The sequence below is a fragment of the Coffea arabica genome, chromosome 3c, assembly GCF_036785885.1.
Source record: "Coffea arabica cultivar ET-39 chromosome 3c, Coffea Arabica ET-39 HiFi, whole genome shotgun sequence".
Classification (NCBI taxonomy): domain Eukaryota; kingdom Viridiplantae; phylum Streptophyta; class Magnoliopsida; order Gentianales; family Rubiaceae; genus Coffea; species Coffea arabica.
Window position 1 is genome coordinate 1,975,579 of NC_092314.1, and position 26,627 is coordinate 2,002,205.

At 35.1% G+C, this 26,627-nt stretch overlaps 3 protein-coding genes across 16 annotated transcripts; 2 read left to right on the forward strand and 1 right to left on the reverse strand.

Moving 5' to 3' along the window:
• The first annotated feature begins 8,899 nt into the window (after positions 1–8,899).
• LOC113734005 (sodium/hydrogen exchanger 1-like) lies at positions 8,900–14,658 on the forward strand. 6 transcript variants are annotated; one of them, XM_072081725.1, is made up of 16 exons: positions 8,900–9,267; positions 9,657–9,783; positions 9,888–10,147; positions 10,340–10,458; positions 10,714–10,811; positions 11,542–11,601; positions 11,701–11,747; positions 11,828–12,022; positions 12,137–12,183; positions 12,324–12,390; positions 12,496–12,596; positions 12,736–12,837; positions 12,963–13,101; positions 13,188–13,250; positions 13,389–13,472; positions 13,967–14,658. In XM_072081725.1, the coding sequence occupies exons 3-16, from the start codon at positions 9,971–9,973 to the stop codon at positions 14,288–14,290; spliced, it is 1,623 nt and encodes a 540-aa protein (XP_071937826.1). In that variant the 5' UTR covers positions 8,900–9,267; positions 9,657–9,783; positions 9,888–9,970; the 3' UTR covers positions 14,291–14,658. The 6 variants fall into 6 exon arrangements, with proteins under 6 accessions (XP_071937826.1, XP_071937825.1, XP_071937828.1 ...); XM_072081724.1 differs by having other exon boundaries at positions 9,657–9,759; XM_072081727.1 differs by having other exon boundaries at positions 9,657–9,720.
• Positions 14,659–15,059: 401 nt separating this feature from the next.
• Positions 15,060–20,036, reverse strand: LOC113734008 (vesicle-associated protein 1-2). Of its 9 annotated transcripts, none has more exons than XM_027260294.2 (10): positions 19,743–20,036; positions 19,465–19,499; positions 18,399–18,496; positions 17,418–17,488; positions 17,068–17,149; positions 16,802–16,917; positions 16,552–16,734; positions 15,902–16,129; positions 15,661–15,738; positions 15,060–15,352 (listed from the first exon to the last, which is right to left on the reverse strand). In XM_027260294.2, the coding sequence occupies exons 3-10, from the start codon at positions 18,475–18,477 to the stop codon at positions 15,239–15,241; spliced, it is 951 nt and encodes a 316-aa protein (XP_027116095.1). In that variant the 5' UTR covers positions 18,478–18,496; positions 19,465–19,499; positions 19,743–20,036; the 3' UTR covers positions 15,060–15,238. The 9 variants fall into 9 exon arrangements, with proteins under 9 accessions (XP_027116095.1, XP_027116096.1, XP_027116098.1 ...); XM_027260295.2 differs by having other exon boundaries at positions 19,465–19,559; XM_027260297.2 differs by lacking the exon at positions 19,465–19,499 and having other exon boundaries at positions 15,902–16,084.
• A 3,135-nt stretch (positions 20,037–23,171) lies between these two features.
• LOC113734009 (acyl carrier protein 1, chloroplastic-like) lies at positions 23,172–25,910 on the forward strand. Its single transcript, XM_027260298.2, has 4 exons — positions 23,172–23,353; positions 23,851–23,955; positions 24,561–24,683; positions 25,489–25,910. Exons 1-4 carry the CDS (start codon positions 23,297–23,299, stop codon positions 25,615–25,617), a joined length of 414 nt encoding a protein of 137 aa, XP_027116099.1. The 5' UTR covers positions 23,172–23,296; the 3' UTR covers positions 25,618–25,910.
• Positions 25,911–26,627: the final 717 nt, after the last annotated feature.

Consider the following 26,627-nt stretch of genomic DNA (forward strand, 5'->3'; position numbering starts at 1 on the left):
GGAACCCCATGACTTGTTGGCTCGAACCAACAAACACCAGTACGACGTTGGCACTAAGAAAATGCAGCAAGTAGTTGGCCATCAGATTTTGCTGAGGCGCACTTGATGGCGGAGGTACCATTCGTGCACCTGGAGTGGCAAACCGCTCTTGATGGTCGCTTTCACTTGGTGAGTTGTGAGCCAGCTTTTAGTCCCCATGCATCATAAACTATACTATAGTATGGTATCTTCATGAATGAGGGGTCGTGGAAGATCGATATACTTAGAAAATTCATCGGAGCCTGTTCTGCATTCATGGGACTTAGGCATGCAGGCTGCAGCCATCACTGAAGGTTGATGGCCATCACTGTTCTGCGACAGTTATACCGACAGAGAAACGTTCTTGTCCTTGTTAATTCCAATCCATAGACACTCGAATTCTATTTTAACGTAAAAATGGTAGTTTGATGCCAAGAGAATTACGTACGTACGACTGTTATTTGATATACTGGGTTTTATCTCAATTACAGATGATTACTTGTATCGCGGGGGGCAGAATTTGAAGATCATCAAGGGCGATACTGCAGGTTAAATAAAGGAATTTGATCAATATCTACAATAGGCAGCAAAAAAAAAAAAAAAAAAAAGTCTCAACAATATCACTGATTAGAAGCATAAGCAAAGCAAGCAAGAAATAAGTCGTTGGCATCTACATTGATTTTTTTTTTTTTTAACGTAACAACGCATTTAGTCTAGCCTAACCTACTCCTATTCGGGGATTGGGGGAGCCTACACTAAGGGTGGCTCAACTGAGTTGGAAGGATTTGATAAGGACTGAACTACTATCAAATCCAACGGGTGCACTACACATTTGTATGGATTTAGAACAAATCTCATATACATATAGAAGCAAATTGATAAAAGGCAAGATTTGAACATTTGACTTTTTACCCTAGAATTAATCTGATGACTAACTCCTCCGGAGGGAGTTGGTTGCATCTACATTAATTGATCGGAAAAACTTTTGATTTCATTTTTTTCGTAGCCTATGCTTCTTTGGATGTAGGACGTTTGCATGGCAGTTTTTTGTCATCTTTCCCGTAGAATGCCTAGTCTGTTTGGCTGGGCATAGAATTCTTTATTCATATGGATAGGAGAGTGAAATCAAGACACCCAAAAGGCTATCAACTCGAACATGGTCCTCGGGATTCAGGACTGTGCCAAAAATTTCCCTTGATTAGAAAATTCATGGGGATAGTTAGGGGTGCAAACGAGTCGAGCTCAAGCCGAGCTTTGGCTAATCAAGCCGAGCTCGAGTTAATTTTGTGAAGCTCGAGTTTCCCTTGATTAGAAAATTCATGGGGATGGTTAGGGGTGCAAACGAGTCGAGCTCGAGTTAATTTTGTGAAGCTCAAAATATCGAGCTCGAGTCAAATTCGAGCTCGAGCTCGAGATTAAAAAATAAAAAAATAAATATTATTATTTTATTTTTAAAAAATAAAATAATTATTTATTTTTAAAAATAAATAAAATAATAATTTTTTAATAAATAATAAAATATTAAGAATATATATGTAATTTTACTATTAAAATAAATAAAAAATATATATATATATAATTGAGCTCGCGAGCCAACGAGCTTAATGTTTTTGAGCTCGAACTCGACTCAAACTCGATATTGACGAGCTCGAGTCGAGCTCGTATTCGAACCGGCTCGCGAGCGGCTCAATTCGCGAAACAGCCCTAGAGATGGTAGACCACCTGATGAATGTGAGTGGAACTCGTTTATGAATTTGCCATTGACTGATCCATGAAGGCGACATGTCAACCCTCTCTGCAATTCTTCAATATTGACCATTTGTAGAATTGATTAGCATCCAATTGTAGAATACCCGAGATCGGACGTATTACAGCTGGAAATGGACAGGTGAGTAATTCTAAGTAAAATTTAATTATACTTCTTACAATTTCATGTCATTTTCCAGACCCACCAATTTTAACTGACTAATTTTAATGAGCAATGAATGTGATGGGCAGCACGACTCGTTCTTATCCCATTTGATACATATCATCTTCACCAACCATTACGCAAAAATTTTCCAAACATTCGTATTAGATTTAAATTTGAACTCTATCATTTTGTCCTCTCAATAAGTTTTTTTTTTTTATTATTAGTTAACATGTTTGTCTCCTTTATAAAATAGCTCATTCTAGTTTCCTTGTACGTATTAAATTTCATTTTTATAACTTTAATATATTTAGTGCTGTATCCTCACATTAGCAAAGGTAAGGAAATAAATAAATGACTAATAAAAGGAAATTTAATCATGTTTAGAATTATATTTATGCATGATTGCCTTGATATGTATTAGTCAAAAGGTAACACCTAAATGAACAAGCAAGCATGCATATGTTTCTCCAAGTTCATTCAACGCATCTCAAATATCCATCCTTCTCAAAACTCCATTTTTTCAAGGTAAGTCTAACTTTTTTCCTATACAATTCCTTTATATTTTGATTCATAATCATTGATTACTTAGACACATACACTTATTTTAAATTTATGATTTAGATAATTTTTTTGATGGTTATTAATTTGTCGATTTTTCTTATTCTAAATTCGTATCATCGAATTTTTTTTTGTCTTAATTTGTAAAGGGTTAATGTCTATTTATTGAATTTAGTTAACGTTTATATGATTTTGGTCCGTGAGTTAATTTCCATCTTTCACTTTATATCTTGTCTCTTATTATATATAAAAAAAACATTCAGTGCTCAGTTATCATCTATTAAATAGTTTTAAGACTTTGATTTCAAGTTGGTGTCTATCATTTATTTCGATAATTTTTTGTCACTCGTTGTTTGATCGTTCGCCCCCTCCACCCCCTCAGAATCAAAATCATCTTCACAACATATGAGACACAGCTCATGACGCTGAACTTGCATGCTTCTACATGATAAACGTTAGCTACCATCATCCATCAGCTTAATTCATTTTTTTTTACATTCACTCTATACTTATTTAGTCCATTAATTTTGATTATGCTATCTTTACCCTTATTATTAAAGGTTAATAGTTTTTTCTTCTGAAAGGGTATATATGCACCTATCAGACCGATGTATGCCATAAGTACAAAATTCAGACTTCAGGTTTAAATAAAAATAATGTAGCATGCATCTAGAGGCGGCGGGATTTGCTTAACTTTGAGATAGAACCGAATCATATGGGTTTGGGTCCAACCTTATCCATATGTGTTTTGTTACTAACTTGGGCGGGATCACTTTGGAATGGGTTTAGATTGATCCCGCCCAATACCCAAATCTATTTTCTACACATTTTTTTTCCTTTAATTCATTTTTTTATTTTTTAAATAACTTTAATATTTTTGATTTATTCAATTTCTTTTAGTCTTATTGTGAATTTATATTTTCATGAATTCATTTTACACTCTACAATATTTTTTTTTCAAAAAATTATTTCAAATAATCAACCAAACCAAAGTTTTTGGTTATTGGAGCCCATTTAGGCCATTCTCTAGCTTTGGCTGAAGATGTGAACCTTTACATTAAAATATAACATGCATTCGCATATGGAACATAAGCATTCATCTGCTACACAAATTGTTTCCCCGTTCAAAGTCTAGCTTTCTCATCATTCACAACACATTTACAGCAATTCCCACTACATCAAATAGGAAACAGTCAATTAACAGCAGGCAAAAAATCAATTATTGTATTAAAGGGAAAGAAAAAAATTATAAAAAAAAATCCAAATATAAAACAAGAAAACCGAGGAGTAAATTAGGAAGGAAGGGATATGAGGATGAAATACCTGCCGGGATTTCTGAGGGTGGCATTAACAGAATACGAGATATAATTGACAAAAGTTGAGGGAGTAGCTGTGGGTGAGCGGAGAAAGGAAGGGAGGTGGAGGAATGGTTGAGGGAGCTGCAGAGGTCGGAGATAACAAGGGAGAGAAGTTGACCAGGTCGGAAATGAAATTTTTTTGGAAGATATTTGGGTCCAATGGGTACCCAAGTATTTCCCAACATTTCCCATCAATTAATGGGTACAATTGGGATATGTCCCATTTTAAACCCAATATCAAATTACAATACTCATTCCGCCCAAGGTCTCTTTGGGCATGGGTGATCCGTCGAGACTTGGGACAAATTGCCACCTCTACATGCATCCAAAAACTCGCTATTCGTTAGTATATATATTATCAACATAAGAAATATTATTGCGTAATATTAATTATACCAAAACTCCTATCATACTTCCACCAACCAACAATGTTCCCCGCCTGATGTGCCTGTGGTTCTTATGGAGATTTTTTTTTTTTTTTGGGGGGGATCAAATTGTTACTCGTATTTATATTGATATTATCAAAGCAATTATAAGCATTTGCAGGTTAAGAGCAAGTAATATTAATAGAGTGTTCTATAGCTCTATATATCTCTAATCTCATCTCACACGAGATGATCCAAGTCCCAGGTGCTGTAAATATGAGCCACATTACTCTTTGAGCCAACACCGGTGGTCATATATGAAGGCAAGATCATGGAAAAGTATCCATAATCAAATGTTACATCGTAATCGCGCCTGCTCATCAAATGTAATACAGTTGACAATACAGTGCTGCCCATAGAGTGGTAGTGTTTTAGATAAACACAATCAATCATCCGTCTAACCAATGAAGTGTTGCAGCACTCAAAACACCCAAAAAAAAAAAGTGTTATCAGTACAAATTTGTTCAACTTCTTGACGCAGATCTTGATAGCTACTGCTAACACTTTCATATTACTAGAAAGAAAATTAAACTACTGCTACTACTACTAAATTAAAATTAACCCTGAAATGTTTTTTCCCAATGTTTCGAGGACATGACAACGTGGGTTCAAGAATCGATTGATGATAGATCACTTGTGGTTCCATTTTTTAAAGACGCTCACAAAGCCAGGTCCCAACAAAAGACATGTCAAGTAGCCTCCTTGTCGGGACAACTGGCATGGTTTTGGGATCTAGCACCAGCGATACTCTCTGCTAGCGAAGCTGCCCCGTTCACAAAGAGTATCGCCCTATTCTTCTTCTAAATCCCACCAAAGAGGGATCAATCAAACTAGGCAATCACTAATTACTATAAGGGACTACACTACATGCAATTCATTTACTACGGAATACTAATTAAAATTCTTGAGGTTATTTATTACGCGAAGTAATTAAACTGTGTTTATACGTAATAAACGAGCTCGCGCTACTTTGATCGATCAAGCTCAGAAAGTTAAGAAGTCTGTGTCGATTCTTGGTTCGACTCACGAGTTCTTGTAAAGGGACTAATCTCTAGTATGATTTAGAGTTTTGCTTGTATCAAAGAGTTAGACGACCTGTAATCTAACCGGTGAACTTGAACAAAGGTGTGAGCATTCAGTTGTAAATTTGTTCTTGTATGATTTAGGGTTTTGCATATACCAAAAAGACATGAGACGGTATAATGGGATCATGAATCTGAGAATAATAGCAAACAAACTCTGCAACATTGCAGCGTCCATGTCGATCAGATTAAACGGACAGTCTCTTTGTTTGTCCATTTCTTGGAGAATTCTTATCAAGAATCTTAGATAATGAAGGGAAAATCAATAATAGAGCTGGAGTTGTGGTCCTGCTTTAGTGTTGCAAACAGCTTATCATATCATCGTCACCCAAGTTGATAAGAGTAAAAGAAGATGTGCTTATATACGCAGCCTACACAATTGTTTGATTTTGATATTCAAAGTTCAGGCTATGTGCCAGAATCAAATAGGATAAGAATCTTCCACAATTCAATGCACTTCGCTAATTATTTCTTTTGCTTGAGAGTTTGATAGCAATTTGTCTACAAACTCAAATTAGGACACCCCCCCACCCCCCCCCCCCCCCCCAAAAAAATGTAATTACTGCTTTGATTGTGCATATGGTGGGAATACATGCTAGACTTCTTACCAAATTCTTGCTTCTACCAACAAATTTACGAATGCAAACCATGCTACACGTGGTATTGACTATTGAGTGTTCTTTTTTCTTTTTTTTTTCTTATAAAATATTATAATTTTATGAAATCTGCACCGATTGCGGAATTAATATCACACACATAGATATACATATAATAAATATCTAAATAAAGCTCTAAAAATATTCAATAGTTAGATAAAGCACCTCCAGCCCTAAGAACATTTGTTCAATTTCAAGGGGTGGCGAGTAATTTTGAAGTTCTTTTTAAGATTGTCTACCTTCTTTAATTTTTGATGTGCTTACCCTATATTTGAAAATAATTGAATAGAAAAAATGTGTTATTAAAAACATTCCTGGTTTCATGTACCCTAAGCAACAATTTTGAGAAAAAGAGCATAATCATGTGCTTTTTAAATTTGTTTTAAAAGGTGACAAGTGTTTTTAAAAAGGGTCAAAATGGTTCTTACTAACCTGGAAAATGCTGGCCGGCCCTCAAACACTTCAACTATGAGGCCCCGTGAGTTGCTCTTTCTGTCTGTTTTTTTCTACAGACAGCAAAATGTGTTGGCGTTCTAGAAATGCAAATATTTTCTTGCTTAAATTGCCACCTCATTTTCATTCCTAGAGATCTTGAAAAGCAAATATGTTTTTTATAAATATTTAAATGTTCAGATTGACCTACTAGGAAATGAAAATAATTCGCGGGTTGACTATAAATTTTTTTTTTTTTTAAAAAAGTACTTTTTATCATTTTGCAAAGAATCAAGGCTACCCGAAAATAGGTTCTAGTCTTCTTTAGATTTACACTAGGACCCCCAATTTAAGTTTGTCTTTCCTTGCGTACATTAGGCTATTACAAAAATAATATTTTTTGTGATGTGATGTATGTGAGATAAAAAGGTGATTGGGAAGATAAAAAAGTGTTTGAAATTTGTGAAGTAAATTTTTTTATTTGAAATCAAGCCAATCCAAATGACGGAGGGGTCAGTTTTGAAAATTTTAATTTATAGTGTGTAAATATATGTGTAAAATAAAGTTGAACCTCCTAATTTTTTACAATTTTAGTTTATATTATGAGAGTTTATACATATATATATATATACATACACCCACACACATTTATATATATATATATATATATATATATATATACATATACATACACCCACACACACACACACACACACACATATATATATACGAGAATTATTTTGAACATAACATATTAAAATAATTTTGTTAGGAAAAATTTTGACCAACCCAGAAAAAAAAAATCCTGACTCCGTCACTGAGCAAACATACTTTGGCAAAATGTTCACAAGCCATTTTTTAATCCGCAAGAATTCTGGCACATAAAAGCACCAACACAGAACCAGATGCTGGGGAAATCCACATATATTAGATTTTTAAAAAAAAAAGTCGCTCAGGTTGCAATTGGACCATAATCTACTAGTGAAATTTGGCTTCCAAGATTTAGTCTTCCAAAATTGCTTGTTTTGCGGTTAATATACTAGCAGTATTTCAACTGATGAGCTTCACCTCAGTTACCTACTCCACCAGCAGACAACGAGGTGGAGTGGAGATGGTCATCCTAGTCAAAACAAAAGAGATTCGAAGGAAAGAAAATGAAGAAGAATACAAGAATAGGATCAATTTTTCTGAGAAAAAGAGATTCAAAAAAGAAGTTTCAAAACTTTTGTTGCCAACCACCTGTTTGAAGTTCAATTATCTTTTCTCACCTAAGATTATGCATGCATGAACGAATGAATGCAAGCTTTGAAATTTGAAGTGATGATTTAAGTGCTTTTTGTTATGATTTAGTAAATTTTAAACCATTATGATGTGGAACTATTATTATTATATTTGCATTTAAATTGCAAATTTAAATTTATAAAAAAAAAAAGAAGCAAACTTATAAGAGCTTATTACTCTTTAGTATACCTCTTGATGCACACAATACATTTTAAATACCATAGAGGTACATTAGTATAGATTAGAAGAAATTAAGAGCTAATTATGATAGCCAACCTCAAACTACTATGTTGATTATGCAAGAGGGTCTCTATTAACTGAATAAATATTAATATTAGATTCTAAATGAAAGTAATAATATGATGACATTGTTACACATATTTGACAACTCGACGTTGAGTGATAAACTAAACCTAATATTCTAACTCACAAAGTAAATACTTCTTCCGTCCCACTTTGATAGTTCTGTGTTCCTTTTTCATCTGTCCTAAATTGTAGTTCACTTACCAATTGAAGAATGTAGTTGTATTTTAATTTTTCTAAAATACCTTTATTTAATATAAGTAGTTGTTACTATAAACTTACCCCATTTAATGAGAGTTGATTTTTTTTTTACCATCAATTCAAGTTCCCATAAAGTTGTACCATATTTAATGTGACGGTATTTTAGGAAAATAGCAATCTAAATTTACTTTTCCAATAAAGTTAACTATTTTTTCTTAAACTGTGTGAAAAAAGAAACAGAACTATCAAAGTGAGACGGAGGGAGTAGAATTTTATTTTTTTTAAACAAAATTTCAATTGATATCTTCAAACTAGTGACCAAACTTGTCATATTTTTCATTATTAAACTTACCATATTTAACAGTAGAATAATTCTCGATATGTGGTCACAAAAAGTCACATAATTAAAAGGCAACAGTTACCATTAATGGTGGGTTAAAAACACAAAGGGCCAAGATTCCGTCCATAGACACAATCATTAGACTCTTACCTTTTCATTTAATACTTTCTATTTTTTTACTTCCAAAAATCTCGCTAATTGCCCCGCGACGAGGAGAGCCAATCAACGGCTAAAACCCAGTTACCAATACGAATCAAAGGCCGAGATTCAATCTTCTCATCTTCAAACAAAAGTCTCTCCCTCATCCCACCTATAAATTAATATATTCCATTTCACCGTCCCCTCCATTTCTCACTCCCCCTCTTTCTCTCTCTTAAATTCCCCACGTTTCGCTCTCTAGTTTTTTCTCCTGTTCTGGAAAGATTTTTGAAAGTGTTTCTGGAAAACAAAAACAATTTCTTTTGTTTATGTTTTCCAGAGAAAGAGAACCATTTTCAGAATCTTGAATTTTGCTCAAAAGTCTGCAGCTCTGTTTATATGCCATACCATTTCATGGTTGCAAGATTCCATTTTGGTTAATCTCCCTGTGCAGAAAAAGAAAACACAAATGAAACCCTAAAGAAGCAAATTTTTACTGGGGTTGCTGAATTCTGGTGATTATTAAAGCGGGGTGTGCTTAAATTTGCAGAATTTCCAAAAGGGTAAGCAAATCTTTTTGAAAATTTCAATCTTGCTGTTTATGAAAACTCAGTTTTGAGCTTGATTTTATGATTCTCTGAAAGAAAGAAATAAAGTTTGAACTTACGGTTGCTGAATTCTTGTTATTTTGAGGTATGATAGGCTTTAAGTTTACAGAGATTCTAAAAGGGTAAGCAAATATGTGTTGGTTCATTTTCATTCATGCTATTTGCAAAATCAGTTTGTAGCTCGAATGTGTTTTTCTCGAATAACGAACAAAATCTTGGAAGTGGGATAAGCTTAAATTAACAGCATTTGTAGAAAGGTAAAATGCTGGGTTTTTTTTTTGGGTGCAATATTTCCCTGCTTATGGAAACCAAATTTTGAGATTGATTTTGCTCTATTGTGGAAGGAGGAGCAAATTTTTGTAGAGGAGCAAATTTTTGTTTTCAATTAGCTGGAACTTACACTTCAAAGTTGAGATCTCATCCCATGACAGACAGCTCAAGTTTGATGTACTTTTGGCTCCATGTTAATATGTATTATTATTGAGATTCAGTTCTCCCAAAGTTTTGATTTTTTTTTTCGGGTTTCTTAATTGTTTTCTGACTCTGCTTTGTGCGAATTTTGTTTGTTGTTGCAGATTTGTTTTGGGAATGTGAAGGAGAATAGGAAGTAGTGAAGCTTCAGTTTTTGGGAATTTCCTGGGATTTTGTTAGTGGAAAAATGGGATTTGAGTTGGGAGCTTTGCTAGGAAAGATGAATATATTATCATCAACCTCTGATCATACTTCAGTGGTATCATTGAATGTTTTTATTGTGCTTTTGTGTATATGTATCGTGATTGGTCATCTTTTGGAGGAAAATCGGTGGATGAATGAATCCATTACGGCTCTCATTATTGTAAGTCCATCTTCCTGTTTATTTGTCTGTGATTCATGTAGAACATATGATTGTGTGCAAGTATTAGCAAGTTGAATTTCATACGTGTGACATAGAAGTATTAGTTTTGTGAGTGGTGTAAATCAATACTTTTTTAGCTTTTATTTATGTGCTTTTGGTATTAAGTAAAATGTTGGGCTGCTTGGATGACAGGGTGTATGCACTGGAGTCGTAATTCTACTAATTAGTGGAGGAACAAGCTCGCATCTGTTGGTGTTCAGTGAAGATCTTTTCTTTATTTATATGCTTCCTCCTATCATTTTCAATGCTGGGTATGTAGTAAATTTACTGAACCATTTTCTTCCCTACGTGGATATAGGATTCTGAAAAGAGGAAAAAGTTCAAAAGAAAAAAATAACCTGAGATTCAGCATTATTTGGCCTTGGTTTTGCTGGGAGTATGAATTTTAGTAAATTAATTGCTTAGATAGCAGGCAAATGACAAACTTAGCTGAAGTCTAGTTTCTTAAAGGGCATTTTCTGCACAGGGCTGATTTGGGATCAATTTTCATTCCCCTTAATTATCAGGTTCCAGGTTAAAAAGAAGCAATTCTTTCGCAATTTCATTACTATAATGCTGTTTGGAGCACTTGGTACTTTGATATCCTTTGTCATCATATCCTTGGGTAAGCACTTGTTTTTGTTGCACTTTTTTTTTTCTTGGTTCCTTTATACATCAAGTTCCCTTTGAGTTTTTTTCTTTCCCCCTTTGTTTCATGCAAGTGAAGCAGAAAGGATTACCTTGCAACTCATAGAACATTCAAATTTGTGAAGCAATAAGCTATTCTGTACACGAAATTATGCTCTCATAAGCTTTCTGAACTTCTCCTGGTCCCCCTTTTGTTCATGAATGTATGATGTACATTATATCTTTCCTAAGGAACAAAAAATGTGGAAGATTGAGACATGAGAATGTTTTACTCGTACAATAAATGACATTCTCGAACTTACTCTTCTTTGACAAATCTTCAATGACTTCAACTAGTCCTTTTTGTCTACTATAGCCATAATCAGCAATTGTCTTCCACTTAGTAACTAATTAGATTCTAATCTTGTATTATTACTTCATACCTTAAAATTATGTTTCATTGCTCCCGAGGTTCTTTCGTTTTTACCATTTAGGAAAAAGAACATGCAGAAAATATAACCGACTTCTCATAGCATGCTTGAGAATTATGTTTTCTTATGTCATGTTTATAATGCAAACAAACGTCTTTTTTTTTTCCTTTTAAATGCGAACAAACATCTTGCAGTAAATATGAATTACAGATTCCATAATCAATATTTTATAGCTACTGCAATTACAATACTAATTTTAATGGCTTCTCTGTTGCTAAATATTGCTTTTTTGTGCAGGTGCTATTGGCTTTTTCGAGAACATGAATCTTGAACCTCTGAAAATAGGAGATTTTCTTGGTACCATCGCCTATTTTTTTTATTTAATTACTCTCTTCCCTAACAATGCAACAATTAATGTGATTTTCTTTTTATTCATGACCTTATTTATGATTCCAGCAATTGGAGCAATCTTTTCAGCTACAGATTCTGTTTGCACTCTACAGGTAAGCAGGCATTTGCTAATTTAGAATGAAAAACTTTTTTGCATCTCTACAAGGCTGATGTTTATATCTGATTGGTGCAGGTTCTCAATCAGGATGAAACCCCCTTACTTTACAGTCTGGTGTTTGGGGAAGGAGTTGTAAATGATGCCACATCAATTGTGATCTTCAACGCGGTCCAGAACTTTGACTTGTCTCATGTCAACACTAGTGTGGCTTTAAAGTTGATTGGAAACTTCATATATTTATTTATCACAAGTACTGTTCTTGGAGTTGTTGTGAGTCTCTATATCTTTCTTTGTTAGTGTGTGTGTTTAACTCTCTTGGTTGGCATCTGTACGAATTTAAGATATTCTCGATAACCTAGCTTGTGACAATACATTTGGCTTTAGGCTGGGCTGCTTAGCGCATTCATCATAAAGAAGCTCTACTTTGGCAGGTTGGTTAATAATTGCTTTAATGCTAGACTTGCTTCAGGAAAAGACCATGCTAGATAATTTCTTGCACCATTGACATTGCTGTATGAAATTTTTTAACATGTATGCATCATTTGCTTTCTTGTTTGCTGATTGTCTCCAGGCATTCGACTGATCGTGAGGTTGCTCTAATGATGCTGATGGCATACCTTTCATACATGCTAGCTGAAGTAAGTTTCCTAAACAGCATATATTCCTCCATTGCTCTTGCAAATACAAATTTTTCTTTGTTTTCCTCTGGAGCTTGATTTGGGGATGTCAATTTTCCTTTGCAGTTATTTGACTTAAGTGCTATCCTCACTGTGTTTTTCTGTGGGATTGTGATGTCGCATTACACCTGGCATAATGTAACAGAGAGCTCAAGAATTACCACCAAGTATGTCATTCTTCGAAGAAAAGGAATCTTTTGGAATGAATTACTGGCTATTCTGTATTCTATCCGAAGAAAGCTACCGAGTTGCTGTTTCTTCTGATGAAATGTTTCTATAATTGTTTTGTTTATCACTATTTTGCAGGCATGCTTTTGCAACATTGTCATTTGTTGCTGAAATTTTTATATTTCTGTATGTTGGTATGGATGCCCTGGACATTGATAAGTGGAAGATTGTAAGTGACAGGTATACTATCTCTTTGACAGCTCACAAGTAAAATTAGTTATTATGACATATTTGCAATGATCATCCACATACAGTAGGATGTGATAAAACTTGAAGATTAAAGTGGTTGTGATTCATCTTTTCAGCCCCAAGACATCAATTAAAGTTAGCTCAATTCTACTGGGACTTGTTTTGTTGGGAAGAGCAGCTTTTGTCTTTCCTCTGTCACTTTTATCCAACTTGACCAAGAAGTCTCCAGAAGAGAAAATTCACTTCAAGCAGCAAGTATGAATTCAAAATTCTAGTTGAGAGTTCACACAGTCCTTAGCTTTTTTATCCTGTTTAATGATTATTTGATTGTGATATTACAGGTTACCATATGGTGGGCAGGTCTCATGCGTGGTGCTATTTCCATGGCCCTTGCTTATAACCAGGTTAGTTCAAAAAGTCTCCTCCAAGGGAAAGCTTTGATTTTCTTGGAATTTTAGTGTCTCTTTAGCATGTGATGGTGAAGGGATGGGAGTCTATTTTATTAGTTGTCTGACAGACTTCATTGTTGCTAATCCATGCAGTTCACAAGGGCAGGTTATACCAAACTACCAGGGAATTCAATCATGATCACCAGTACAATAACAGTTGTTCTTTTTAGTACAGTGGTAAGAATCTTAAGTTTCTTGAGTGTCATACTGAATGTGAGTTGTATTCAGCACATGGAAATTGGAATGTGGCAGACACTGCCATGGAGTAATCATATTGCACTCTTTGGGGAATTTCCCATCAACCCTATATGAAAGGTGGTAGTGTGTTGGAAATTCTGTTTCTTCTTTGCTGCATTTTTGAACTGCATGTCCGCTTTTTGCAAATCATGTTTTGATAAAATCCTTGCCTAAAGATATTAAGTATTAAACATTTCACCTTCCTGTCATTGATTTTCATCAATGGTTGCGATGAAAGAACTCTCATTAGCTAACCTGGTGTAGTGGCCATAGTCTCTGATTCTTGCATCTCCCCTTATGTGAACTTCGAGAAACTGAGACGTTATCATGTCGACAAACATCTACATTTCATTATATTCTGAGTATCAAAAGAAACATATATTTGCTGAAATCCATGTCCGTTGTCATTCAGTAACTATTTCCGGTATGTGCAGGTTTTTGGCTTGATGACTAAGCCTTTGATAAGGCTCTTGCTTCCCTCACCAAAGCACTTGAGCAGAATGATCTCTTCTGAGCCAGTAACCCCAAAATCCTTCATTGTACCTCTTCTCAATGGACAGGATTCAGAAGGTGATCCAGGTGCCCACGTGCCTCGTCCATCAAGCTTAAGGATGCTCATGACTGCTCCATCTCACACAGTGCATTATTACTGGAGAAAGTTTGACGATGCCTTCATGCGTCCTGTTTTTGGTGGAAGAGGTTTCGTGCCATACGTGCCAGGCTCACCAACTGAACAAAACGACAATCAATTTCATTGAAGGGTAATATTGCAGAAAGGCCACCAAATTCACCAGTTTCCTCTAATGCAAGTCACTTTTTTGGCCTCTTGATATTGTGTTTCGAGTGTTCTAGTGTTTCACTGTAGGGTTTTGTTCTAATTTATTATAGTTTGCGAGGAGGGATTCTCCATTAGTTGTGGTCATCAGTCAAAATTTTGCCTATGGGGGCATTCGCTGACCCCAAAGTTTGTACATGAGAACTTCAAGAGGTTCTTTTGCCCGTCAACATATTTCTAGAACACCAGATCGGTGTATGTTCCTTGAGAACTTGCCATCTCAACTTGCATGTATAATAGAAATTTTTGGCCATTAATATATGTCAACAGTAGCAGAGTGCATCTATCATACTTGTTCCTGGATTACAAATGTTGATTTACGTGTTCAAATCAAAGATGCTGTTACTGCAATGCCACAGATTGTTTATCTCAAATTTGCATGTACTCGGTTACTGCACTGCCTAATGCAGCTTAATGCTGTTAAAGTTTGCAGTCTAACGAGCCTGACGTTTGGAACTGAGAAAATTGACATGGGCATATAAAGGATCACAATAAATTGACCTTCAATCATGCGATGTATGCATGGAAGGAAGTTTTCCAAGCATCATCGATTAGGCAACTAAGCCAAACTTTCCCAAGTCAATCGGGAAGTGAACTGACTTCTACTTCACTGAGACAGGAATTGCCGTGGTGACAGCGCTCCAAATGCGGGCAAACACATATTTTATTAAAAAGATAGCCTTTCTTTACAATTATTGCGACAAGTAAAAGTGCTAAGTTTCTTTCATTTCATATAAAACTCTGCAGAGTTACACAAAGATGCCAAAGTAAACAAGGCTAAGAGCTAGTTAACAGAATCCTGAAAACCTAAACCTATGATAAATCCTTTCTTTAAACCATGGCATCGCTAATCCTGAAAATAACCTTCTTTTTAACCATGTAATAAGTATCCAACAGTCAGACTAATTAATGCAACCATGCAAACAAAGAGAGGAGGAAATCCCCGTTCAACTGTCCTCACACCAGTCTTCCTCCTCAAAGTTGCCTGCCAAATTTTACAAAAACAAATAAGATGCAATTCAAATTTGTCTCATTTAAGTGGAAAAGATCAACGGCCAAATAGATGGACAAGGAATAAAATGGCCAAATAGATGGTACAATCTCCAAAGTTTCATCAACTTAAAACTGATTCAGCCGGAGCATGAAATAGTTCTTAGAAGCCCTTCCCCTCCCAGGAAACCCCCAACCCCCCCCCCCCCCCCCCCCCCCAAAAAAAAAAAAGAAGAAAGAAAGAAAGAATAAAGGAGAAGAAGCAGAGAGAAAAAGCGAAGGCATCTTTAAGGCATCACTCACCAATTCTCGCTTTAATGTTTGCTTCTCTTCAACAGCACAGCTCTTTTCTTCTGTCAGCTTTGTAATGTTAGATTTAGCCTACAGGAGAATTTCAAACAAGTCAATGCTGAAGGAGTTTCAATAAAGCCAGTAATTATTGAATTGAATACTCTTAAGTATAGCTGCAAGTATAGCATGATCATGTTCACAGTCCCAACAAAGCCATCTACATAAACTTAAACAATTGCACGAAGAGTCTGACCTGAATCAGCTCTGAATCTAATGTGATTAGCTTAGACTTCAATTCCTCAACATCTCTGGAAAATTTCAGTTTTGTTCCATCAACAACGTCCAAAGGTCTATATTCCACATCCCTATCACAAATAAGCTTCCCCATTTTAGTAGGCAGTAGGACATTTTCCTCAACTTTTGCTGAAGTCAGTACCTGTGCATCCATTACAAGTTTTTCACCCTCAAATTTCTCATCCAGCTGTCATATCACAAAAACAGGCCTAGTTACAGCAGTGCATCATAAGGGGAAAAAATCGTGCTATGAACCTTTAATTTACCCTAAATAGATAATCACACTAGAAGACATCTCTAAACCTCAATTCTCAAAGTTGCAAATGTCAAGATCTTGACAAAGCACAATTAACAATTATTGCATGTTACAATTTCCGTTTGTACAGATAGACAGTAAAACCCCCTTGGTTATGCGGATGTAGAAGGGGCATGAAAATAGATACTTAACCTGACATACTTATAACAAGTCATATGTAAATGGAAATACCTGATTATCATATGTAACAAGTCATATGTATTTTTGTGACAAATATAGTCTGTTGCACTGGGGAAAAAACCTGATTATCATTACCCAAGCAAAAGCTGTCAAGAAACAATAAATATTCTTACCATTTGAAGCGGGGGAAGATTTTCAACCCGAGTCAGCAGTTTTTCTTCTGATATTTCACTTGCAGGAGATTGTTCTAGCTTGGAAACTCCATTAACGGGTGACAGAACAGGGGATTGTGTGGGGCTAGTCAGCGAAACCTTCAGCTTGCACTCTTCAACATATTTTCCACTATCTTTTGCAAACTACAAGAGGGAAATAATAAGAAAAACAATCACTGAAAAGAATCTGATTCAAGCTGCAAGCACTTACCAAGTCAGGTGTAATATCCTCTTCAGTTGTGCCAAATGGAGCAACTGTGCTCTGAACTAAAAACTTGTCCTTGCATTGCATGTCTGAGGGAGCTGACTTCTGTGCTTGCATTGTGACTGCATAACAGAAGTTTGAGATTAACCAGAGAACATCGTCAAAATAAAAGAAATAGAGTACACAACTTGAAAAGAATGTTACATGTATGACCATATATATAAACATGAATAAAAATAGATGTCAGCCATGTACATATAATATACATATACCTGTGAAGTCATATGTTGATTTTGGCTTGATAACCCCTATATTAGGTCGCACACAATATTTCTTGGGCGAAGTAGTCTTTACCTGCAAAAAAATTACATGGTCATTAAATAGATCTCTGTTCCTAATTTGTGTGCATAGATTTCCATTTTTCTGGCAATTGAAGTACAGTCCGGTTCTTACTTTTCCAAAATTTTTAGTTCTCCAAAAAATAATGACTAAACATCAGTAAAAATTCATCCAACTAAAAAAACTTAATCCTTTTTACTCAAAGATGCTACTGATTACAAGAAATGTCGGGCAGAACTTTCCAAGTAAGAAAAGGTTTTTCACAAGCAATGAAGTACTCCACCTTGAAAGCAACATAATGATCAGAAAGATTGGCAAGGTGAACAGCACACGAACTTTGTTTCTTAACCTCAACTGAGAAGCAAAAAGGATATAAGATGTCAAATCGAAATCACATGCCAGGACCACAAGAATGGAGAGAGGGAGAGAGGGAGGAGAGAGAGAGAGAGCAGCAAAATTAAAGAATTGCATATTGTAAAACAGACATCCAATCTTTTGACTGTGCAAAGTGTGCCTAAATACACTACAAGTATGTTGGCCGCTTGTAAGCACCAGAACTCATGTTGCAGTAGTAAAAGTCAAAAATGCCTTTCGGCAGCACAAGAATGTTAGTGTTCTGACAACGTCTAGAAAGTCCTCTCTAAACCAAAAGAAGAAAAACCACTACTATAGTACTACAAACTTTCAATAGTAAAACAAGAAGAGGTATAGCATTCTGTACAATGCTAGAACTGGAGATTTCTAACTAGTAAGTATTAACCAGTCATTCAAACTTAACCACATCATGATATTATAAAACACAGCTACTTAACATTTGGATTACGTTGTTGAGCAAACTTTATTGTGCATCAAACATCGCAAGCTAGTTCCATAAAGGAAAAAAATGATGAAATGATTAAAGTGGAAATTTGTGATGCACAAAAAAAAAAGAAATGTTGTCTGGGAACATGCTGCATCCAAGATGATCTGATGAAAGCAAAGCAGGTAAAACAATCAATACAGTACTTTTCAATCTACTTAAGAGAGTACACAGACAAGAACTACACAGAAGTTAGACGAGAAACCTCTAAATTTTTGTAGACAACAATGATTTGCTTAAGAATCAGGGGTGTAAAAGAGAATGATAAACTTTGACAGTAAATTATTAGGTGGGTGACTTTTATGCTAACAAACCATATGCCTCACAGGACACAAAAAAAAGTGCGGAGAATAAATGTAGCTCCTGCTCATGAGGGAAACATTTCAAAGTATGATGACTACGCACATATAAACTTGAGTTCTCGAGGCTGAACATCCAATAGCTGCTTCTTAACTACAGGGTTTTGAACTTCCAGTTGCTCCATGATCAAAGTTCTTTATTACCTGCAACAGTGATGAATTAAGAATTGCCCAATCTGCAAGCATTTAGAAGAGTTCCTGAAGAAGAGTATGGGGAAAAAACAGTTGAACTTAGACACTAGTTGGTTTTTTTTAACTGTCAAAATCACAAAAGCAAACTAAAAAGGGCAATAAAATGAATCCCACTGAACATGGTAGCATAATTTTATTTCTGCAGAAAACTTCCACCACATCATAAATGCGGGTCATGATCAACCTTAAAATGAAGTTGCACCCTCATATAGTACTACTCTGCCTTGTAAAAGCCTGAGTGCTTCTCAAACCCATAAATTCCAACATATCTGTAACTAAATGTGATCTTACACCCGATCATTTAGTTCAGTTAGAATAATAAACCTATATTCCCTCCTCTAAAGCCCTTTTATCACATTACTCCACAGAAACAAGGGCCAACATAAACCTGACCACCCAACCATTCGCCAAGAAATCCCATGTCCAAGCCAAGATCATTGCTTTTGCTTGTATTCTCCATTACATATACACACACATACATACATAATATGTAACGTACATACATACATACATACGTATGTATGTGTGCATGTATTCCAAACTAGTCTCAAGTATAAGCATTGTAAAATATGATATTACATTAAATCCCAAAATATTACTAATTAAGTTATCCCAGGGAAAAAAATGGAAATTAGAGGAACCAGAGATTGGATAAAGCCCAGCAGATAAGAGCCTCCCCCCCCTCCTTCCTTCCCCCGGGGCTCCTTGGCGGTCTTAAAACGAGTTGACAATTTAATACTGTGGATTAACCCCATCTCCTTCCCCCCTCTGTACTTTTCCCCACATATTCCATCTCACCCCTCCCCTCATACAAAATCTTTGAAAAAATTGATTCAAAAAAAGAAAAGATTAAATTAAGGAATAAGAGTATGTTCACTTGAGCGAGTGAATGTGGCATTTTTAGGTACTCCCAACAATACCTGATCAGATTTTAGCTACTCCATAATGAAGTATCCTAAGGAATCAACAAATCAGAGGGGTTAACTTCAAATTTAAGCCAACGATCAGTAACCAACTTCAGATATAAACAAGAAACAAATTAGAGATAAAGAAATCAACAAACCAAAATAAAGAAATCAGAACCAATTCTTAACAGTGACCTGCTAAAAATCAGGAGAAACAATGTAAAAAGAAAAAGGGCAAAAACCCACAAAAGGTTACATTGTAACGTGGATATAAAATGGATAAATGGGCTTACTTGGAAAGTGAATAATGTAAAGCAGATGTTGAGGGATGGACAGATTCAAATGTTAAAATAGAGTCGAATGAACAAGAAGAGTGAAATTTTGGTAGGAGAGAATATTGGTGGCAATTAGCTGAGAGAATGTGGAAAGGGAATTGGGGAGGAGGGGCGTTTGGTGATCTGAAAAATGCGAAAAAACGGTTGCTTGATTTTGAAGAGGAAGAAGCAGAGCAGAGCGGTGAGGTAAGTGGAAGTGGGAGTCGGTGACAGGGACGAGAAATTGGGAGGAGCGGTTGCATCTGTTTTTGAGTTTATTTGGCGTTACTGCGGCTTTTCTATCTTATTTTAAAAAGGGAAGAAAAGTCTTTGGATCCGTGGTGGCTTTTTTTTTTAAAAAAAAAAAAAAACCTTTTTCTAAGATAAGTGACTGGTTTATGTCAAACTAATTAATTCCATGTATTTGACGAAGAATTTGAAATTCTTTTAAATTCATCCAGTTGTTTACATTATTTATTATTTATGGGAAATTTAAATTTATAAATTATCAATTATTTTAGGACTTAAAATATATTTTGATAGTTGATATATTACAAATTCAAATGCTTGTTAAGCAATCAAAACAATTGAAGCGATTTAAATGGATTTAAATCTTTCGTCAAATTTTTCAATCCAAACGAAACCTATTATAGGAATTTGGAATTCCTAATAATATACTAGTTCATAGTTCATACTCAACAAGTCTTCAAAAAAAGATAGATAAATTAAGGAGGTGTTTGATTCATTATTATGGAATTGGAGTCATAAGCCTCATTCTAGATCTGCGTTTTAGACATTTTATACTTCTATATCTGGATTGTAACACTTTCATTCGTATTGAATGATTCCATAATGGTATATACCAAACAAGAAGATCATGTGTCTGTATTGTTTAAAAACATAGACATCATAGAAAATTTTGGCATTTCCTCGAAGAAAAGATTTGATGGAATGGTTGATTGTCAAACAGGCACATTATTTTGATTTGGAAATTTGTTAACATGGTTTCTCAAAAAAGAAGAGTTTTTCTAGAATTTAGGTATTGGGAAAATTTATAGACCAAAAAAAAAAAAAAAAAGATTTCCTTTGTACGTTTTGAAGTCCTTAATATGGAAAGTTTTATTTGCACTTTCTCACAAACTTCTCGTGAATAAGTTACTTAATAAACAGCCTAACTAATATGGCACTTCTTTAATCGCATTTTTCATTTTCATTCGATTGAAATGTGAGGAGGAGAAAAAGTGAGCACATTGAAGTAGGCATGAAACCACTGAGTTTGGTGGGAAGGGAAGGCATGTGGTCGTTCTTTCCCTTTCAAGAATTGCATCACGTCAAATAATAAAAGCAAAGGAAAAGGAAAGTTAGGAAAACACTGCACGGTATTTGTACATCTACATGTTTACTGATGTTTCGCCTAAAAAAAAAAAACTTTTCATGATATTGTATGCAAATCATTAGTGGGCAAGATTATTTGGAAAAAATTATCTAAAATAATAATGCGACACTTTTTGTAATGTAATACGTTTGAGATAAAAATTATGTTTATGATGTAAACCGGACAAAATTTGATTTTTTTTTTTTTTTTTTTTTTTTTGCAAATTTTGATAACCAAACAAACCCATGCATAGTAAGTAGTTCATACTAATTCTAGAACCAAATGAGAAACCCTTTACCATATAAAAGTGTAATCCAACATTCATAATTTTATACAATTAATTTGGTGGCAATGAGTTATCTGTGTCTAATATTTGATCTTGGAAGACAGACTGATCTTGGTTGGAATGCATTTTTTTTTAAGAAAAATGATTGTAATAATTTGATATATGTAAGATAAAAAATTGATTGAAAAATATGTATATGAAAAATATAATAATTTTTTTTTTTTGAAAAATTACTGTCCAAACAAGGCCGGATCTCTCCCACCGTCGGATTGTCAGACAGGCTTCATAGATGGGCATCACAGCTGCAGCTACACGTGCCTGGAGACTTCTGACCAACAGCTTGCTCGTCCTTGTTTGGTGCCAAACAAGTCCGCAACGCAGGAAAGTAGCCAAACAGGGGACGGGTTTGGCTTGGCAGTATAAATCACCTCGATTCCTATAGTTTTCCCCTATTTATAAAGAAATAAAAAAAAAAAACTAAAATAGTTTCAAAAAATATGGTGATATTTAGAAACCCCAAGTATATTTATTTAAATTTGCCTAGACCTAATCAATGCTGGATGGGGGCATAACATGAACAATAATGTATTTTCTCTATCTTAATTTTCATTTCTTTTACAGACAAAGCACGTGTTAGGTGTGCAATTAATTCATCATTTTTTCCTTAAATAAAGTTTACAATTACATAAGGTATTTCAGTGACATGATCTGCTCCATGGTATTTAGAATTGTCAAGGCAAAAATGCCTTGTAAGTTTAGCTAAGAAAAAAATATCAGTAGAAGAAGAAGACGTGCTTTTGTTTTTTGATTAAAACAAAAGACAAAAAGGGAAGAATGAGTAATAGTTATCTCAACATGTGTTAAAAAGGAAGTCATGTTGCATGTTGAATTTTTATAGGTGTAAAGTGAACATTTGTAAATGAAATCTATGGGTTTGTTTGGATTGTGTTTTATTTTCCCAATTTTATCTGCTTACATCATCATTGCAATTTTCAATACATTTTTTTATATTCCCAATTACCTTTTTATCTCACACACATCACACCACAAAAAGTGCTACAGTAAAAATATTCCAAATAAAACACAATCCAAAATAAGAATGAAAAAATTGTATCTCACCTCAAATATATATATGTATATATATATTTCTTTAACCTCGTAAATGAACTTGATGCAACATATTGAGTGTGTTTTGATGGAAGTATTTGAAAAATTTTTAGGAATAATTATTATTAAACTATCTATGATGTAATATATATGAAATAAAAAATGATTAAAAATAAAAATTTGATTGTAAAACATGTTTGTGATGCAAGTAAAAGTTTTTTTTTAAAATAATGAAATTGTTTAGATAGGTGATTATTTATAAAAAAAATTTAATTTTATCATAAACACGTTTCAAATACTTTCTTATCTTTTGAATTGCCTTCTATCAAATCACAAAAAAGTGTTATATCATATTTTGTTCGAAATAATCTAATTTTTTTGTGAATAGAATAATCTGATGTTCAGATACACTCCCTTTTTTTTTTTTTTTTTTTTTCTCTCTAATTGTTTGTTTGTTTAAACCAATAGTGCAAAGTTCAAATGGTGCCCCAACCCCAAGGGCCCAAATTCCCATCTAGGCCTCCGATGGATTCCGAATCTGTCCAATGTCCCCGCGTCCAAACAGACCATCTTCGATACAAACCAAGAAGCACAGTACCAAAAACCAAACCATGAGGGTTCTCTATATATTTGTTCTTTCACGGACTCCTCCGTGCTCAAAGTAAACTCGACACACTCTTCGTGCTCTCCGCCACTTCGTTCCTTTCCCAATTTTCCTTCCTTCTCTTCCTCTCCTCAGATCCATTTTTCTCTCTTGATCCAGCCATGGCCTCAATTACAGGGTCCTTCACCTCCCTCTCCTGCTCACTCATGCCTAACCAGGTAAATTCAATCTTTCTTGATCTTCATTTTCTCTGCTCCTTACTTTTTGGGATTTGTTTTCAAGCATAGAACATTAAAGAAATTATTGATCTGTATATTCTGAGTGTTTTGATTTCTGTTTTCTGGTTAATTTAGATTCATCAAGCAAATGGGTTGCAAGTGTTTTCTGATTCAATCATGGATTTTGTTATTTTTGTTGAATTTTCAGCATGGGTGCTGTTCTGATATTAGGTTAATTTTTAGTCACAAGGGATAAAATTTGGATCCTTTTCACTTTTTTCTGGCTGGTTTCTGGGATTTGCAGATTACTCTATGATTAAACTATTCTTAGGCCTCTAAGTTTTGGATGCATGGAGCTATCTATGAATTGATTTATAATCTGATTGATGTCTATGGGACTCATATAGGAAATAAAGCAGAGTTCTTTCGCTATTGCTCAGATTGATTCTTGGTCCGAGCCAGGTTGCATTGATTCTTTTGGTGTTTGATTCATGCAGGCAGTCAACAGGGTCTCTAAATTGGGCTCGGTGTCGCTCTCTATCAGTGGGAAAAGTTTCCCTTCTCTACGGGTGCAGCCAGCTCGCTTCCGTGTGTCCTGCGCAGTATGTTCTGGTCCTTGCCATTCTTTTTTGCCTTAATTGACTCATTGTTTTCTTTGATTTAAAATCCATTAGCTATTTCTTCTAAAAGATTCAATTAGTCTAATGCGATTACCTTTAGAAGGGAAAAGCATTCGTGATGAGTAAGTTTATTGTGGGCAGTTGTGTCTAGTTAGATTGCAGTGCTGAACCTGATTGTGTTTGAGTTCCATGGCCTTTCTGCTTTCATTACCTAATGTGGTAGAGTAACTTTAGACCAGGAAAGAATGTTACCCGAGCATGTGACTCTGATTTCTTTTGCAATTATAATAAGTTGGTTTATTGTGCTCAAGTTTTTTCTCCCCTTTTGGGCTTAACTTTAGATAAACCATGTGCTTTTTATTTGTAGCCTTTTAGAATCTAAGGCTGTTTAACGTTCTTGCTTTTTATGGTTTAAAAAGTTGTTTTTTGGAAGAATTCTGGATTTGCTTGAGATTGGAAAAGTGCCTGAAAATATTATAGGTCGTGTGTTTCATCATCCGTGGTACATGTAGGGATACATGCGTCCAGTATTTGTCAATTATGCAGTATTATTTGTCATTATTCAAGGCTGCCTTCTACTTGAGCAGGCCAAACCAGAGACAGTGGACAAAGTATGTAAGATTGTGAGGAAGCAGCTGGCTCTTCCTGATGAATCTGAAGTTGCTGGACATTCAAAATTTGCATCTTTGGGTGCTGACTCTCTTGACACTGTAAGTTGTTCTTTACTGGGGCAAATTTTTGTGATGTCATCTTTCACATTTTCACACAAGTTTATATGCTATTATGTCTTTCTAGGAGCGTGCATAGCTAAAGGTTTTTTGATCTTTTCTGGTATAACTCCTCTTTGTTTTTTTTTCCCTTCTGTAATTTCTTCTCAATAATAGCGTACCACATGTGATAGTTTGCTGTCACTTACCTGCTAGTTGCTGCATTCTGCTGTAATGACCACATTGGTTAGAAATAAACAAGCAAACTATTTTTCACATGCTTTTCTTGCACCTTTATACCAATAAATCCTTAGTTTTCCAAACATTCTTGCTCTCTTGGTTGCCTTGGCAAAGCTCTGCTTGCAAAAACAGAGTTGGTATCATGCATTGGTAGATGCAGTGAGGTATTGAGGGGGGAAATTGGAACTTTTTTGTCCTGGATTTTGAAAATACAGCAAATGCTGCCAGAGCTTGTCTTCTATATTTCGCAGTCCCCAAGTTGATTCCCTCTCAGGCTACAATTGCAGTTTCTTTAGCCCATAAAGACCTTATTTTGCAGAGTCTGAGGTCATTTCTACTTCTTTCCTTTCCCCCCCCCCTAGATGATTTGATTGAAGTTGATTGAAGTGCCAGGAGAACGTAAAAGTTCTTTGTTTAAAAAGTAGGTAGTATGATTTGTCAGATTATATTTCTTTTTTGTGGACTTATTTGTTCTATCCGCTTGGAGAATGATGGCGACATTTTATTTGGCTGATTTTCATTTCCCTTATTTTTAACTGAATGGGACTTTGCCTTGATCTGGATATAGGTTGAGATTGTCATGGGGCTTGAGGAGGAGTTCGGCATTAGTGTGGAAGAAGAAAGTGCTCAGAACATTGCGACTGTTCAAGATGCTGCTGATCTGATTGAGAAGCTTATCGAGAACAAGGGTGCTTAAATTTTTGAGCTGCAAATTGCACAAATAGGTTTTGATGTAGGATTGCCATTGTAGTTGCATCTTCGTAAAATCTTTATTGTCACCTTCACCTGGTTTTATGAAGAGCCATGCGTAGCTTCTTGGAACAAACTTTATCTGGGTGTTGTTTAGGCTTATTTATTTCCTCCAAAAGGAAACTGCATTGCCTGTTCCTTTTTCAGACTCTCATTATAATTGGGAATCCACTCCATAAGATGTATTTTTGTTTCGGAAATTATATTTATGGCAAAAGTTCTTGGATTTTGTAGTTGACATTATCATGATTTTTGGGTGATGATCCCCAGTACGAATGTCCTGATTAGAGTAGAGGTATATAGGGCCCGAGGCTTAATCTGAATATTCCCTGCCGTGAAATTTGGGTTTAGTCTCACTAGTTACAGGGGTTTGCTTGTTCATTTTTTTGAGCTGTTTTCATCAGGATTTCTTCCTCATTTCAGCCTTAATGCAACAACGATGATGACTTGCTGACTTTAAAATGTCCATTTAACATGGATTTTGTAGTACTGGTGCTGACTGCTGAGTGCCCTTTTTGCGTTTACATTTGATAAACGAGAAATAATCAGCTTAGCGTCCGATAGATAAACCTCCAAAGTCTGGGTCAACTGCGGAAATGGTTCGTCAATGTTACAACATTATTGTTTTGCCCAACAAAACGTGTTTACGCACAAAGTATAACATAATGTTAGGACTTGTTTGGGTAGTCATTTTTGCCTTATTTTTCATGAACACATTTCTCTATCACTTTTTTACTTCACATACATCAAATTGTTACAGTAATTTTTCAACTAAAAATTCACGGAAAATGCAATCCAAATACAACCTTAGTTTTCCGTGGCATCCCCTTAGGACTTGTTCTTCGGAACTCTAGCAAGCGTCTTCCTTGATGGAAATCTGGCAGGCGAGCATAGGATTCCTTGAGTATCCTTGGGACAAGTGATGTTGCAGAATGCCCATCTCTTTTGCAAAGTGGT